The sequence below is a fragment of the Mus musculus genome, chromosome 19, assembly GCF_000001635.26.
Source record: "Mus musculus strain C57BL/6J chromosome 19, GRCm38.p6 C57BL/6J".
NCBI classification, from domain to species: domain Eukaryota; kingdom Metazoa; phylum Chordata; class Mammalia; order Rodentia; family Muridae; genus Mus; species Mus musculus.
Window position 1 is genome coordinate 34,640,838 of NC_000085.6, and position 16,281 is coordinate 34,657,118.

Below are 16,281 nucleotides of genomic sequence, written 5' to 3' on the forward strand. Positions count from 1 at the left end.
CCCCCTAGCTCACCCAGCCCTTTAAAAAAAACCTGAGCTTCCAGTTGGTGTGACAGTCTGCAAGAGAGCAGAGAGTCAAGGCAGGTTTCTGAGGAGTTCTGCTCTGCTGAAAACCCAGAGAACAGCTACCACCTTTACAGCAACCATGGGGTAAGGATTTCCCTGTTCTCCACTCTGAGGGAACCCAGGACACAGACGTTTGCTAGTGGCTGTTTCTGAGTGTGCCTCTAGCTTCTCTTTCTACTGCTGATGGGGAACAAGGATGCTAATTGTCCTGAGGGTCCAGGGAGTTTGCTTAATGCCCCCACTAAGCTGTGTGCCTGGTGCTGGATGTGTGACTGGAAGCTTGTTTTGATTTTTAAGGCTGTCTCACAGCATGTAGTAGGACGTACCTGGGAGAGAATTTAGTGCATGCTCGGCTCACAAACAAAGATGATTACCAAACAGGCCCTCTGGAATGGAATAAAGGACCACCAGTGCCCACTTGGTGCTCCAAAAGTGAGCAGCAGGTTAGAGTATGCTCCTTCTGATCTTCTGAGGACATAGTCCTTAGAATGTTCCAGCATGTCCTCAGAATCTTCCAGCCTATCCCTCAATGGACCTCTTGAAATGCTGTTCAAGCTTTCTGTTCCAGGCGCATTCATTCCCATCCCTGGCTGGCTAAACAAATAGCCAGGGCAACACCTCTCTCTCTCTCTCTCTCTCTCCCTCCCTCCCTCTCTCCCTCCCTCCCTCCCCGCGCCCCCCCCCCCCCCAGGATTAAGAAACAAAAATGTGTCAATTCTATTCTCTCTGACAAGAGGTATTAAAACCTTTTGGCCAAGAAACTAAATATATATGAATAAATATATATGAATATATGTTATATAAAGCCATGTCAGGAAGTTTGATAAGGTAGAGCAAGTAGAGACCCAGAGACTCGGTGGGCACACAACTGAGGCTTAGGGTATGGTGGGTAAAAGTTCTATACCTGAGTCAAGGGCCCCACACATCACCAGGAAGATAATGTGATTGATACAGTACCACCAACCAGTGGTTCCAGATTTAATAGATGGTGCATGGGGCACTACATCACACCCTGAGCCTGAGTATGGAGATATGGAACATCTGTGTTTTGCAACTGTTCAGAGGAATAGAGCATATAACTAACAAGAAAAAAGGCTCTCCTGCCTACCTCTGAGACCTAGGGAATCAGGTCACCTCTGATCCCTTGAGCCTGTGGGCCCCCTACTCCTATTGCCCTTCTGAAGTCAATTGGTCCAGAAGGTAAGAAGAAGTTTGGTAAGGTAGAGCAGATGCTATGCATAGGTGCATGTACCTCCACCTCAAGACAGAGAGCCCAGAAGGATCCTTGTGAGCCTCCCAGTCAAGGCAGACCTTCCTGGGCTACTGCTGTCCAGTTTTCAGAGTCCTCTGAGCTGTCCTGACAAAATCTTTATTTCCCATAAGGTGCAGGTACAATCTCTAATTCCAACTGTGGGATGCTGTAGCCAGGGAAAGCAAAGTAAAGCCAGATTGAATCTGATGCCCCTGGGTCAGGATTAATCTATTCCTACAGAAGCTTGTCCAGCATCTTAAAGTGCTCTGGAAAAGAAGGAGTAACTATGAATTTGGTTATGAGAGAGAGAGTGAGAGAGAGAGAGACAGACACAGACACAGACACAGACACAGAAATAGGGAAAGACAGATGATGGGGTCTCTGAGAATGCTGTGGCCAACAGAGCAATGGTCTCTATGAAGTAAGAAGGAAATCTGGTTGAATATAATTTAGCCAATGTCGGTTCAAACTTCTAGAATCTAACCTGGCACTGTTTGTTGTAAATATATTTCAGCACAATAAAATATAGCAAAATGTTTCCTGGTGTAATACAATCCTCTGTGTACACGGAGGTATCATGAGGTATAATTACACTGAAACTCAATTCAAAGTACATGTGACTTCTCTCAAGAGGATTAATTCCAGAGATAGGCTTCATACGTTAGCTGAAGGGCCCAGGGAAAAATCTGGTATGGTGTAAGTCATACAGATAGTACGGAGGTCATTTGGACTATTACCATTTCCATCCCTGGTTGTGTGAGCTTGGGGGAGCCTCGGACCATACAAATAAAGCAAAGGTTACCTATGCTATTAGCCATCTCTGGTCCTGCTGTATGAGGTTAATGTGTTCTGGCTCTACAGAGAACACAAAATACAAGGTTATTAGTGTTTATCTGTTTATCTGTTTATAGGAGGCAAGGACCTATGTGCTCCCAACTGACAGTCAGAGAGAGAAGATAAAACAGAGAGGGAGGGACACACACACACACACACAGAAAGAGAGAGAGAGAGACAGACAGACAGACAGACAGATATACATAGACAGATAGACATAGACAGAGAGAGAAAGATCAGAAACTTCTTACCCTTTTGTCTCTATCTAGCTTGGCTTATCAAACGTTTATATAGATAGAGTCCAGAGTCCAGGAATAACTGTCAAACTTTTCCAGGGGCACTGTTGAAATACCCACATATTTTTGTCCAGCATCAGTGAATTGGACCAGACACAAATGATGAGAAAAGAAACATTTCCTTAGAAAAGAAAAAGTATTCTGGAAATGGGAATGGACTAGTAAATTGAGGGACACAAGCCCAAGGAGCACTGGGCCACAGGCTCAGCTGACCAAGCCAGCTCATTCAGTCAACAGGGTCTGGAGGGAGGGAATGAATATTGAAGAAAGAAAAAACAATTAGACACACTATAACTTGACTCCAGCCAGTTCTAAAGCTGATGTGTGTTTATTTTTCTCCAGTCTGCTTTCTTACCATTCTAGAGACATGCAAAGAATATGGTCAGTCCTAAGGCATAAACAAAGTAGTCAAGGAACAAACAAAGCATAAACAGAGTAGATAAGGAACAAACAAAGCATAGACAAAGGTCCCATGATTACCTTATTCAGGGTCTTAACAAGACCCATCAATATACAAAGAACACTTTCCTCAGCTGTATCCATCTTGAGCCTATTTCCTTGTTCTAGCCCAATGTCAAATTCCTAGAAAGTGGCACCAAGAGCTCTCCACACTCAGGAACCCTTCGATGCCAAGAATAATGCTCCCTGTCTCTTCTCCAGGTTGGCACATCAAGGACATTTTGGGCATCTTCCTTCCATTACTTGAAGCCTAGGGAAGGAAGGACTGATAGTGTTTTTCTGCAAACTTCCAGAATTCATGGCCACTGATGCTCTTTCTGTGGTCCCCAATCTCCCAACACACTCCATAAGCTCTGAAATACCATGTCAAGGGGTCAGGGGAGCCTCACAACTGCTTCCCTTGAAGATTTAAAATGGTGCTGGGCCGATGACTCTGTGAGTAAAGGGCTCACCAAACAACCATAAGGGCCAGGGTTGAATCCTAGTGCTACTACTGAGAGGAGGGAGAAAGCACTTGGCTTTCAACCTCAAATGAACAAGGTGAAGACCAGTGCCTAATGTTGTGCTGTCCTCTGACCTCTGTATGCATGCCTTGGCATAAGTACCTCATACACACACACACACACACACACACACACACACACACACACACACACACACACAAACACACATGTACATATACATAAATTTCTAATTATAACCTGTTAAGTCCTTATAATATTAATTGTGCATATGCTATCAGGAATCACCATTTGGTGTTGGACAACCTATGGGTGGTCTCTTTCCTCAACCTTTGGTGTTGGACAACCGATGGCTGGTCTCTTTCCTGGGGGAGTCTTCCTCTCCAGTCTTTGCTTGGCTGCTCGTTGTTCTCTTTGTATAGTTAAGTCTGGTGTCAATCTTTTTCCGCTCACATTTGGGCATGCTTATTGGTGAGGTTTTCAAAAGAGTTGGACTTTCCAGGAGAAATGGCATTCAGAACTATTCCAAAGATGATAAGATTCCCAAAATGGAAGGAACCTTTCTCTATGTATCACCTTAATAAGATATGTACTTATTTCTCTAACCCATAAGTCCTCATCTCAAAGTAGTTACCTGCAGACTTTCAGTCCCCACTTTAGCTGAGAACGTGTTATCTTCTCATTTTCCTTTTTCCACCTCCCTTTGTCAGGTACCGGGTAGAATGCCTTGACACATGGTTAAATCTTGTTTTCTGAAAAATATTTCTTACCTTTAATGAGACTGAACCTTTGCCAGGACTGAAACCAAGATGATAAACTGCCTTGAGAGCATGTCAGGCTCTATACACAGTTAGACATGTCACTGGAACACACACAACAAACACAACAGACCACAACTATAGGAAAAGACCTAGGGAGAAAAGTGGGAACTCAATTTGTGGCTCAATCTTGCTCTAAACGGTTCCCTTAGTGTGACAGCAAGACACTGACACTCTGGGCAGCCTCTTCTCTTAGGACCTGGTTGTAGCTGCTTGCAGGATTATCTCTAACTCAGTAAGCTCTTTCAACCCTGACCTCTTAGACAGATGCAAAGATTTAAAGCTTGCTTGCCATGTTTTGTTGGGAGCTTATTCTCCATCTTAAACTGTGACTAAACTCTCTTAATGTTTCCTAAAACATCCCCAAAAGAAACTGCTTTCATCAGATTTACACCTTAGAAATTATGTCACTAAGTCACTTGGCTATACTAATGTTCAAACTGGGTCCCCTTCCAAATCAACCACAAGAATAGTAATTGTACATAGAGAAAGGTAAAAATGTATAAACATAGATTAAAGTTTGCTGAAGACACAAGGGCAGGGCACCTGCTACAGGACTGGGAGGCTTGCCTATAAGGAGGAAACAAATCTAAGGTTCTCAATTCATGGTACTGACAGGACAGACTGTGGGAGGATGTAGCAAGAAAGTGACCCTCTGCAAGTCAGGAAGAAATGCTTCCTAGATGAAGCTTTACATAGATAAGCAAGCAATTTGATCTGAGATTTACAACTTGTTGAGTTATGATAAAACAAGGCTCTGTTGTGTAAGCCACTGAGTTCAGAGTCACTTTGCTATGGCAGCCAAGGCAGAAGGGCTCAGCCATACATGTTGGTTTTTGACTCTTGCGACACATATGTCCTTTTTCTCTTTAAGGGCTATTCATGCTAGCACTATAAAGTGTTGATTGTTTTAGGTTTATTATGAGTCCAATTCTATGTTTTCAAAATCATGTTTGTTGTTGGAGTGCCTTGGAGACTTTTTAGAATTTTGGTCAGTCACACCAAGCTTTCTTTGAGTCAATGATGCTGCATTCTGGTCTTGCAGTATTCAAAACTGATATCCATAGACCACAGCAAGTAGTTTTCATAAAGAAGACTCCCTGTGGGGTTGTAAGTGGGAGCTTGACTGAAAAAAAAGAAAAAGACAAGCTTCCTACAATAGAATTAGGATGAGGATATAGGGGCTATCAATGGTCCCAAGCTTTTAGTTTATAACATATACTGGGTGAATGAACGGGGGATGCCGGAGCTACTCAGTCCAACTGGCAGACTCAGGAGGTGTCTGGATGGCTGTCATTTTCTATTGGTATGCCCTTAAGTACTCCAAGCTCCTGTCTTCTTTATGGGAAATACTTAACAGGTTGTCACACCTCTCTGTTACTATTCTTGCCATCTGACCAGATCAAAACCAATGACAACTGGTTTATATAGCATTATGGCATACATGGCCTCTGGCAGAGACAACCACCAACAAAACCAAGAGTCTTTTGTCTTTAAACCCTACACATGATTCAAAGCTGCTTGCTTTTGGGTACCTACCCAAAACATGAGTCACTAAATTCTATCTCTTGTCCTCAACACTAATAGAGAAATAGAAAACTCTTATAGGGTTTTATAATATATTCCACGTATTGTATATTCATAGACTCACTAGTCGCCCCAAAGGCCAGGGTTGGAAAATACTAAAGTTATTCCCATTTCACAGAAAGGTACAATGTGACCCTGAGGTGTGCAGTGATACACTCCTGGGAGGCTCTGGAACTGTACTATAAGGAGACAAAGAAAGGCTTTCAGTTTGTATAGATATCTTTAAAATTCAGGGAATCCTTCAAACCATAGAAGAGGGGAACTAAGGCTTGTCACTCTCTAGAAGGTCCCCACCTAAATCACCCAAAAATAAATGGACCAAGAAAAGTCATGTCCCTAATGTCAGAAGGAAGAGTGCAGGTCCACTTAATCTGAGACAGCCTACTTCTTGAGACTATCACACCAGCTCCTTGTTTGTGTCTGAGATGAAAGGAAGTGTTCATTGTTTAGCCAATTGATAGGTCCTATTTGTATGTCAACTCAGGTAGCATGCAAGTGGACACATAGTCCTCAAAGACAGTAGGAAAAGAAGAAATCATTTTTAGAGTTTCAAGCCTCAGAGAAGGGGTCTGGCATCTTTGTGTGTGTCTGTCTTCCTGTGGCCAGCTATGTCCAGCCTTGACTGAAATTGTCAGTTTACAATCTAGGATTGTACATATCCATGCATGTGGAAGGAGTCTCTGACAGTTCAAATACGTGGAGTTGAGGTTTTGATGTTCAATAGAAAATTAAGGGACTCTAAAGCAACAGTAAGCATGAGACTTTGGGTAAAAGAGCAAGAATGTTGGAAGACATGTTTGCCTCGGTGTCCATTTCTGGCCATTTCTCAAATAACAAGTCACTCTGCCTCTTTCTCACAGAGAGAATGCTGATGGTGACCAGGTCATGGAGAATCTGCTTCAGCTGAGATGTCACTTCACATGGAAGCTGCTATTTGAAAATAATGACATACCTGATTTGGAAGTGAGAATCTCAGAGCAGGTCCAGTTCCTTGACATCAAGAACCCATTGGGGATGCACAACCTCCTGGCCTACGTGAGGCACCTGAAAGGCCAGCAGGACGAAGCCCTGCAGAGCTTGAAAGAAGCTGAAGCCTTGATCCAGAGCGAGCAGCTGAGCAAGAGAAGCCTGGCGACCTGGGGCAACTGTGCCTGGCTGCATTACCACAGGGGCAGCTTGGCAGAAGCCCAGATCTACCTGGACAAGGTGGAGAAGGTGTGCAAGGAATTTTCAAGTCCCTTCCGCTACAGGCTGGAGTGTGCTGAGATGGACTGTGAGGAAGGCTGGGCCTTGCTGAAGTGTGGAGGAGGAAATTATAAACAAGCCATGGCCTGCTTTGCGAAGGCTCTGAAAGTGGAGCCAGAAAACCCTGAGTACAACACTGGCTATGCAGTCGTAGCCTATCGCCAAGATTTAGATGACAACTTTATTTCTCTAGAACCTTTGAGGAAGGCTGTCCGGTTAAATCCAGAAGATCCATACCTTAAAGTTCTCCTTGCCCTAAAGCTTCAGGATTTAGGAGAACATGTTGAAGCAGAAGCACACATTGAAGAAGCCCTCAGCAGCACATCTTGCCAAAGCTATGTCATTCGCTATGCAGCCAAATATTTCCGTAGGAAACATCGCGTAGACAAAGCTCTTCATCTTCTAAACAGGGCCTTGCAGGCATCACCTTCCTCTGGCTACTTACATTATCAAAAAGGGCTCTGCTACAAGCAACAAATCTCCCAACTGAGGACATCCCGAAACAGGCAGCCCAGAAGGCAGGACAATGTGCAAGAATTGGCACAACAGGCCATTCATGAATTTCAAGAGACTTTGAAACTGAGGCCCACATTTGAGATGGCCTATGTTTGCATGGCTGAAGTGCAGGCAGAAATTCACCAGTATGAAGAAGCAGAGAGAAATTTCCAGAAGGCACTGAACAACAAGACCCTCGTGGCTCACATAGAGCAGGATATTCACCTCCGCTATGGCCGTTTCCTACAGTTTCATAAGCAGTCAGAAGACAAGGCAATCACCCTCTACTTAAAAGGTCTAAAAGTGGAAGAGAAGTCCTTTGCTTGGAGGAAACTACTGACTGCTTTGGAGAAAGTGGCTGAAAGACGTGTTTGTCAGAATGTTCATCTTGTAGAGAGTACCAGCCTTCTTGGGCTAGTCTACAAACTGAAAGGACAAGAGAAAAATGCTCTGTTTTACTATGAGAAGGCACTGAGGCTCACTGGGGAAATGAACCCTGCATTCTGAATGCAGCTCACCTCTGTGACGTTAATATACTCACAACCAAGTGTTCCAATGCTCCTTCCTGATTTCTTTTCCCAGGTCTGTTTTGTTGTTGTTGTTGTTCGTTTTCTTTCTGAAATGCCAAGTAGCAAGGTACATTTTCTCCTGTGACTTCTTTCTGGTCTTTCTGACCCTGTCTAGCAGGCAATTCCATCCCAAGGATACATACTCACTTAAAGATCACAACTGATTCCTGCTGTTTTGGACTCCTGTGAGCTGTAGAATCACACAACCTTTTTCCTTATGTCTGTGCCTTTGGAACAGATATCTTCCACCCTTTGCTAATGTCCTGGACAAAAAAGTCTTTGCCAAAGAAGGTATTTTTTTTTTAATGTCACCGGAAATGCTTATTACCATACAATTTCAGAGCAAAACAAATGAGCAAAGAAGAAAGTTTGAAAGCAAAAGAGGTCACACATTACTGGAAAGATACTAAGAACCAAGAAGACTTTTGGCTTACTAGAGAATTAAAATGAAAACCCTCCTTAGGTAGTAAAGTCTGAAAATTACATAAATAACTTCTTTCAATATTTATATGCTAAAAGTATTCATTGAAAGTGACCAAAATAGTTAAAGCCAAAACCAACAAAAAAAAGAAAGAAAGAAAGAAAGAGAGAAAAGAAAAGAAAAGAAAAGAAAAGAAAAGAAAAGAAAAAAAAGAAAAGAAAAGAAAAGAAAAAAAGAAGAAGAAAGAAAAAAAAAGAAAGCGACCCACAAATAACAAATTTGGTGTAGTCTATTAATGTTGTGCATTATAAAGGATGCACCTCTATGTTTGAGCAGTTTCTTGGTTATCTTTTATCCTCAGCTTGATATATCCTGGGACATCTGAAAAGAGCTGCTTGCACCACACTAGCTTGCAGGCATATTGTGGCACTTTTATCCTGGATTCCTGACTGTTGTCGTATGACACAGTCAACTGTGAGTGCTTCCATCCCTACGCAGGTAGTCTTGGCCTATATATGAAATCTTGCTGTGCATGTGCCAATGAATGAACCAGCAAGCAGAATTACTCCATGATTCCTACCCAGTTTCCTGCCTTGACTTTTCTGCCCTGAGTTTCCTCCCTGATGGATTATGATCTCTAAGTGTAAGTCAAATAAACATATTCCCCTCAAGTTGCTTTTGGACACGGTGTTTACCACAGCACGAGAAGCCAAATTAGAATGCATGAGAGCATGAAACATCAAAACCAATGAATGTAATATTAGCAGGCATGGAGGAAAGGAAGGTTTATGCATATAAAGACTCTCGAGTGGTTTTCTGTGTGTGCAAGCGTACTTTCGTGCATTGCACGAGCATGCTCATGCGCATGCGTGAGTGCACGCATGCATGTGTGGTGTATGTGTGTGAAGATAGGAGTAAATTATCTACTTCTATATGACACAGATTGCATGTTTGATTCATGTCAGCATCTTCTCTGAGGGTTGATATTTATGAATGGTGGAGTATGATGCTAGGGATAGGGCCTATCTGGGTCATTCACACAACACCCGAGAAACCCAACCGATACTGCTTTCAGAAGTACCCATGATAAGCCATAACCAAAACCAAAACCAAAACCAAACCCTGTTTATTAAATACAAGCATAGGAAATAACTAGTTTAATCACAGAAGATTCATGTCACTGCTGACTCCTGCTGAGTCTCTGGATGAAATGCTAACGTAATTGTGGTCAAGGAAGGGGGAAAGGGTGGGTCATGAAAGCTTTATTAAGAAGCTAAGATCTTTTTTTCTTTCTTTCTTTCTTTGGAAGAAAGAAAAAAAAGGGAGGTTCTACCTTTCTGTTTCAAACATATGGCTGTGGAAGGGACAGTGTGACACGGTCCTGCCCCTAGAGCAGAGCCAGCAGAACATGCATCTCCATGAGTGCTATTCAATGTTGTAGGTGCAAGGCTTGTTTGTATAATAATGTACAGATTTTAATGATTCTCCTTTGAGGAATGCTCTCCCTGTTAAGGTTAAGACTCTATGATAATTAGAAGCAGCCAGATTTCTAGAGGCAAGGCTGGGTCTATGTTCCTCAGCAAAATGGTAAATGCTGTGATCTTCAGGACAGCCCCTAAGACTATGAGAAATAACTCTGAAAACAGGAGTTCAGAAATATATAAACAGGATTTCACAACTACGCAAAATATAAGGATGCGATATGAATTTTATGAGGGGCTTCAGGAACCTAAAAGAACAAAGGGCAACTTCACTAATGAGCTAGCTTCTCAAAAAGATACAAAGGCAGGCAGATATCTGAGCTCAAGGTCAGCCTGGGACAGCATGAATTTTAGTCCAGTCATGGTGGAAGTCCGTGATCTCAAAGCTGTCTTGAGCAGAGGACAGGGTTATCAGCGTGTACCCATAATTGACTTCGAGTCATTCTTCTTATGCTCCCAAACACCCCTTCATCAGGACCCCCTCACCAAGCTGAGGCTCAGCCTTGGCAGGTGATTGTTATCTCTTTTAGATCGCTCCACAGAGTTGAGGCCAGCAGATCTGAGAAAGGCATGAGTGATCAGACATTCTGCATATATAAAAGTGTCTGATGGTTTGTGTAATTTATGCTCTGTATTTCCAGCAGCCACTTTTCCAGGTGAGACTTCTTTTTCATAAGTTGGACCTAGAAGGAGCTTAGGAAGGGAGGGTCTGTATACTGCTTGCTAGCATTAGTGTAGAGTTATCGTGTAAAGCACCGATTTCAGTGAGCATGAATCGTTAAGGACCAGCAACAAATATAAGGAGGAACTTCTGAGAGCTGGGGTCTTAATAGTACAAAGGTTTATTTATACTTTCAGTCAAGTATAAATTTAAAAAATATATTTAGGGTCTTAGCTGGGCAATGGTGGTACACACCTTTAATCTCACCACTTAGGAGGCAGAGGCAGTTGGATCTCTGTGAGTTTGAGAACCCTCTGGCCTACAAAGCAAGTTCCAGGAAAGCCAGGACTACACACACACACATACACACACACACACACACACACACACACACACACACACACACACACACACACAGACTTGTTATGTAGTTCAGGCTAGCCTTGAACGTGCAATCCTACCTCAGCCCCCAGCCTTTCATTAAAAGAAGGTAAATTAAAGCCATGTCTTGCCTGTATTGTATGTGTGTATGTGTACACATGGGTGCACGCATGAATGTGCATGCACACATATGAGCATTCCATTGCATGCATATGGAGGGCAGAAGAAAATTTTCCATTGGCTATTCCCTTCCACTCTTAACAGGACAGGGTCTCTCATTTCTTCTGCTCATTGGTAGATGCCAGGATGAATAGCCTCTGAGCTTTAGACCAAGTCTGCCTTCCCTGACTCCCATCTTGTCATAGGATCACTGGGATTCCAGATTTGTGCCACGGTATGAAGCTTCTTACCAACCCCTAGCATCAAACTTAGGCCCTTGGCTTGAGCAGCAGTGGTTTTCCATCACTGTTCCACCTATGTTGAAGAGCATCTCTTCCCCAACTTCTTAGGAGCCTTGTCAGTCCCTTGGGGTCTCATTTGCTCTTCTTTTTCCCCTGAGAGTATAATAGTTTCTCATTCGTTGTCTAAACTCTTTCCATTCACAGAATTGCTTGGGGGAAACTTTTTTTTTTTTTTAAGATTTATGTTGTATGCGGCCCGCGGCCTACAGGGACCGGGTACACCTGGGAGGCAGGCTGGGGCTGAAAGAGACTTAGACTGCGAGAGAAATTAATGGAGACAAAGACACGATTCTGTTCAAGGTCCACGAGTTTACTAAGAGACCGTGCTTATAAGGGGGAAGGCCCATACCCCCACCCCCACCCCACCCCCACCTCCCCCACCAGTCCACTCGGTGCCTGGAGCCATTCTGCCAGCACTCCATCGCCAGGCTGGTTGCTAATTCAGGAATCTCTCAGGAAGACAGGTTCTGCCTCTCGGCAGGTAGCAGAACAGCAGGGCAGTTGTCACTTCAAAAAGGACCCAACCCAGCCAAGTCAGAAAGCTGCACCGCAGGTGGCCCCACCTCAGTGGCGACAAGGTTTGTACCAGCCTACTTCAGGCTGGGGGAGGCTACAGATTTATTTATTTCATGTATGTGGGTACACTGTCCCTGTCTTCAGACACACCAGAAGAGGGCACCGGATCCCACTACAGATGGTTGTGAGCCACCATGTCATTGCTGGGAACCACAGGAACCTCTGGAAGAGCAGCCAGTGCTCTTAACCACTGAGCCATCTCACCAGCCATTGGGGCAAACTTTTATCTTTTTGGGCTAACTCCCAGGATAAATACTGCACTTACCAGTCTGGACTAGAGAAAAACACAAAAACTGGAGACTATAGAAGAATGTATAGCTCTCCACATATATGAAAATCAAACCATGAAAAAGTAAATGAAATCTAGTTATCTTTCCCTATGAGGAAAGGCAATGCTGGCATGAAGCCTTTGTGCTTCATCCTGTCACTCAGGAGTTTTTCAGGGGATGCACACACACACACACACACACACACACACACACACACACACACACACACACACATACACACACACACACACACACACACACGTGTATTCATTTTATTTTGTGTATATGAGTGCTTACATACACACAGGTTTTGTTTTATAAAATTTCAAAGGCACTTATTCTTAAGTTAGTTCTTCCTTTCCCACAGGGACTATCGAATATCCTGAAAGAGCCTGCTTATCTTCTTGTCTTGAGGATGGGTTAAACAATCATTTGGTTTCCCTGGGAGGGATTTGGGCAACTATGGCACCCCCCTCCTCCCCCACAAAAAAGGTATATTTTAAAGTGATATCTCTTGGTTGACATTCCAAAACCCAATGCAAGATCTATCTGATCTCGAGATCCCCACAAAATTCCTGGAGGAAATTTAAATGAGCTGGATCAAAACTGTAGGAGCCCCAAGGTCTCCCTAGTCCTTTTCCAAGCCTTCTTCTTTCCTCAACATTTAGAGAACAGGTCTTTTATTGAGAGTTTCCCATCGTTTGGGGAGTGTGAAGGCAATCTACATGGTAACTTTCCCTGGGGTGACATAAACTCAAACCAAATAAGTCACAATCAGCAAACCAAAGAAATCATTCGACTCCAGCCTACATAGAGAGCTGTTGAGGTTACTGGGGTGACTAATCCAAGAGTATGGGTGGCTCAAAGGCACAACCTAAGACTGGATAACTAACAAAAGCTACTTCTGTGGGGCTGCAGGCATCATTCACCATCAGCACTCCTAGGGAGCTTATAGACCTTTGCAGAGAGGCCTCTGTAATCTCCAACCACTCCTGAGCCTTGTTAAGTTCTGTTGGCTTCTGACTCATATGAACACTCCTTTCTCTGGGAGGGACTGATTCAATTCAGAGGGAAACTATGAAACATGTCTGTTCTTCTAAAGGCCACCATCTTCCTTACAGAGCACTGATTGTTTTTTTTTTGTTTTGTTTTGTTTTGTTTTGTTTTTTTTTACCTGTCCATGCTTACCTTTTCTCAGAATCTTCTTCCTTTCCCTCCAGATGCCAAGACAGAGCCAGTGGCATCTGACTTCTGGCTTTAGGGATTGTTCTTTGTTGGGAAACCCCATGTATATTGGCAACTATTAGTTATAAGAAGCTCATCCATTTTGAGCTCAGCATAAATTATTCATCACCTCTTTCATTTATCTGGGGTACTTTGCCTTGACAATCATATTTATCGTATTTAAATTATATGCTCTTCTTGGATTTACAGCTGTATGATAATTGAAAACTTGGTAAGCTTTCCTCTCCACATTCAAGAGTCTCAAGAGGTATACTGTATGACCTCTCTTACTTTGTGAAGATTTTTGGATGGAGCACAGATTCTGTTTGGGGATGTCAATTCTCAGTCCTGCCAGAATGAAATAAATGGTAGTAATGATTTAGTAGAGCCTTCTTGTCTGCTTTAGCTGGGCTCCAATTTGTGTCCTCATCTCCCTCCTTTCCAGACTTTCTAAGGGAAAATATGGAAGAGGTCTTGCTTGGCCACTGAACCATCCCAGAATTCAATACAGTGTTGCCAGTCCCCCAAAAATAGCATAAAAGAATACACTTAAGGAAATTCTTTAGTCATTTTCTTCTTGAATAAAAGTTACCCCAAGGCATATTGTGGCCAAGTCACAGTGCAATAAAATAACATCTATGTATTGGTCATAGGTCCTTAATTATAGTCAGACTATCTTCCTAGAATTAGTCCTTGTTTTAGTGAGGGTTTCTATTGCTGTGAAGAGACACCATGACCAAGGTTTTTTGGATGACCCATAAATATTGTGTTTACTGGCTATGAAAAAGTGTAACCTTGTGGGTTTTTTTTTTATTTGTTTGTTTTAGTTTTGGTTTTGATTTTTCGATACAGTATAGCCTGTGTAGCCCTGGCTGTCCTGGAACTCACTCTGTAGACCGGGCAGATTGGCCTCGAACTCGGAATTCCATCTGCCTCTGCCTCTGCCTCCCATGCACTGGGATTAAAGGCGTGTACATTAAGTACATTGTGGTTCACCTTGGACACACCAGAGGAGGGCACGGGGATCCTATTACAGATGGTTGTGAGCCACCAGATGTTTGCTGGGAATTGAACTAAAGACCTCCGGAAGACTACACCGCAGAGCCAAGGGTATGTAAATGTTTATCACTTGCTCACCTGCCTTTAAAAGCAAGGCAAGCTGCTGTGGGGAAGGTCAAGTAGTTGAGTAATGAGTATGGCTTTTATATAATAAAGAACTGGCAGACAAAGCTGGGCCGGAAGACAGGCAGGAAGACTAGGTGGAGAAAGAATTATTGGAGACTGAAGGAGAAAAGGGAACAAGGCAGGGAGGTGTGGCAGTGAGAACCATGGGAAGAAACGCAATAGCAGAGAAGCTGGGTTAAGTTAGAAGCTAGTGAGAGACTGCCCCAGCAAAAAGGCCAACAGCTTTAAAATATGTAGATGCCTCTTGGTCTTTAGGATTATGAAACCTCAAGTAGGGCCCCCAAAGCCCCACAATACACAACAACTCTTATAAAGAAAAACATTTGGGGGTTAAGATTTCAGAGGTTTAGTCCATTATCCTCATGACAGGAAATGTAGTAGTATTCAGGCAGGCAGACATGGTGTTAGACAAGGAGCTGAGATTTCTACATCTTAATTGGCAAGCAGCAGGAGACTGCCTTACTAGGCCTAGCTTGAGCATATGAGACCATAAAGTAGGTCTCCACAGGGACACACTTCCTCCAAGACCACAGCTCCTAATAGTGCTACTCCCATTGGACCTATGGGAGCCATTTTTATTCTAACCACTACAGTCTCAGAAGACCCCCCACCCCAATTAACAAAAGAACGCATTCCTCAACTTGACAAGTTGAAAAAGAATCACAAGCACATATTAGTTACTTTTGTGTTTTGATAATAAAACCCCTAACAGAAGCAACTTGAGAGAGGGGGAATTTATTTTGGCTCAGAGGGTAGAGTTTATCCTGATGCGGCTAGTATGATGGAGCTGAAGTGGTGGCAAAGAGAAGCAGGGCAATCAGAGTCCATGCCCAGTGATCCCTACAATAAACAGACCGCACAATTTCCCAAAACAGCACCACCAACTGGGATCTGGGTGTTCAAATACATGATCTAGCATTTCACATTCAAACCATAATACAGGCTAGCATACTCAAGGAAAGGAAGACAGCCATGGAAATAAGAGATTAGAAAAAGGCTAAGTTCAGCTAGGTCATGCTAGCTGTCTTTAACAGATAAGAGAGTAGCAGCCAGCTCCCACCAGCTCCAGCTCTTGTTAGATCTGTGTGTAGCAGATAAGAATGAAGTACTATGTAATGGTGTAATGCTAGAGAGTGACCACCGGTTGGAGTTAATGAAAACAGAGGTTCACAGCAATCAGGCAGAGCCCCTGATGTTGCGACAGTGAACCAGAGGTCAACTGACTGCTGCCCTGGCTGCACTGAGATTAGAGGATCCAAAGGAAGGGACTCTGTCCACAGAGTGGGGAAAGCTTAGCTAGAGAGCTAGAGTGCACTCTTGGAGGCAGCACATTTTTCAATGTTAGAAACTGGTAGCTAACTGACTACCACAAAAAGAAACACCTGCCTTCTCCAATGCCATTTCTTAATCCACCACTGAGAGGGTGAGATCTGGTCCCATAATTTAGAGCTAGAGTGAACCCTGGAAGGGAGAATTTGTGAATTTCCTGCTAATTATCACTGTGTAATGAATCTGTAAAAAGCAAACAGACAGAGTTGGG

General features: G+C 43.3%; 2 protein-coding genes across 2 annotated transcripts in view; one reads left to right on the forward strand and one right to left on the reverse strand.

Moving 5' to 3' along the window:
• Nucleotides 1–16,281, reverse strand: part of Ifit1bl1 (interferon induced protein with tetratricpeptide repeats 1B like 1) — a 70,094-nt gene that overhangs the window by 47,950 nt on the left and 5,863 nt on the right. The gene's annotated exons all lie outside the window — the stretch shown is intronic.
• On the forward strand, nt 52–9,172 carry Ifit1 (interferon-induced protein with tetratricopeptide repeats 1). Its single transcript, NM_008331.3, has 2 exons — nt 52–150; nt 6,634–9,172. Exons 1-2 carry the CDS (start codon nt 146–148, stop codon nt 8,018–8,020), a joined length of 1,392 nt encoding a protein of 463 aa, NP_032357.2. The 5' UTR covers nt 52–145; the 3' UTR covers nt 8,021–9,172.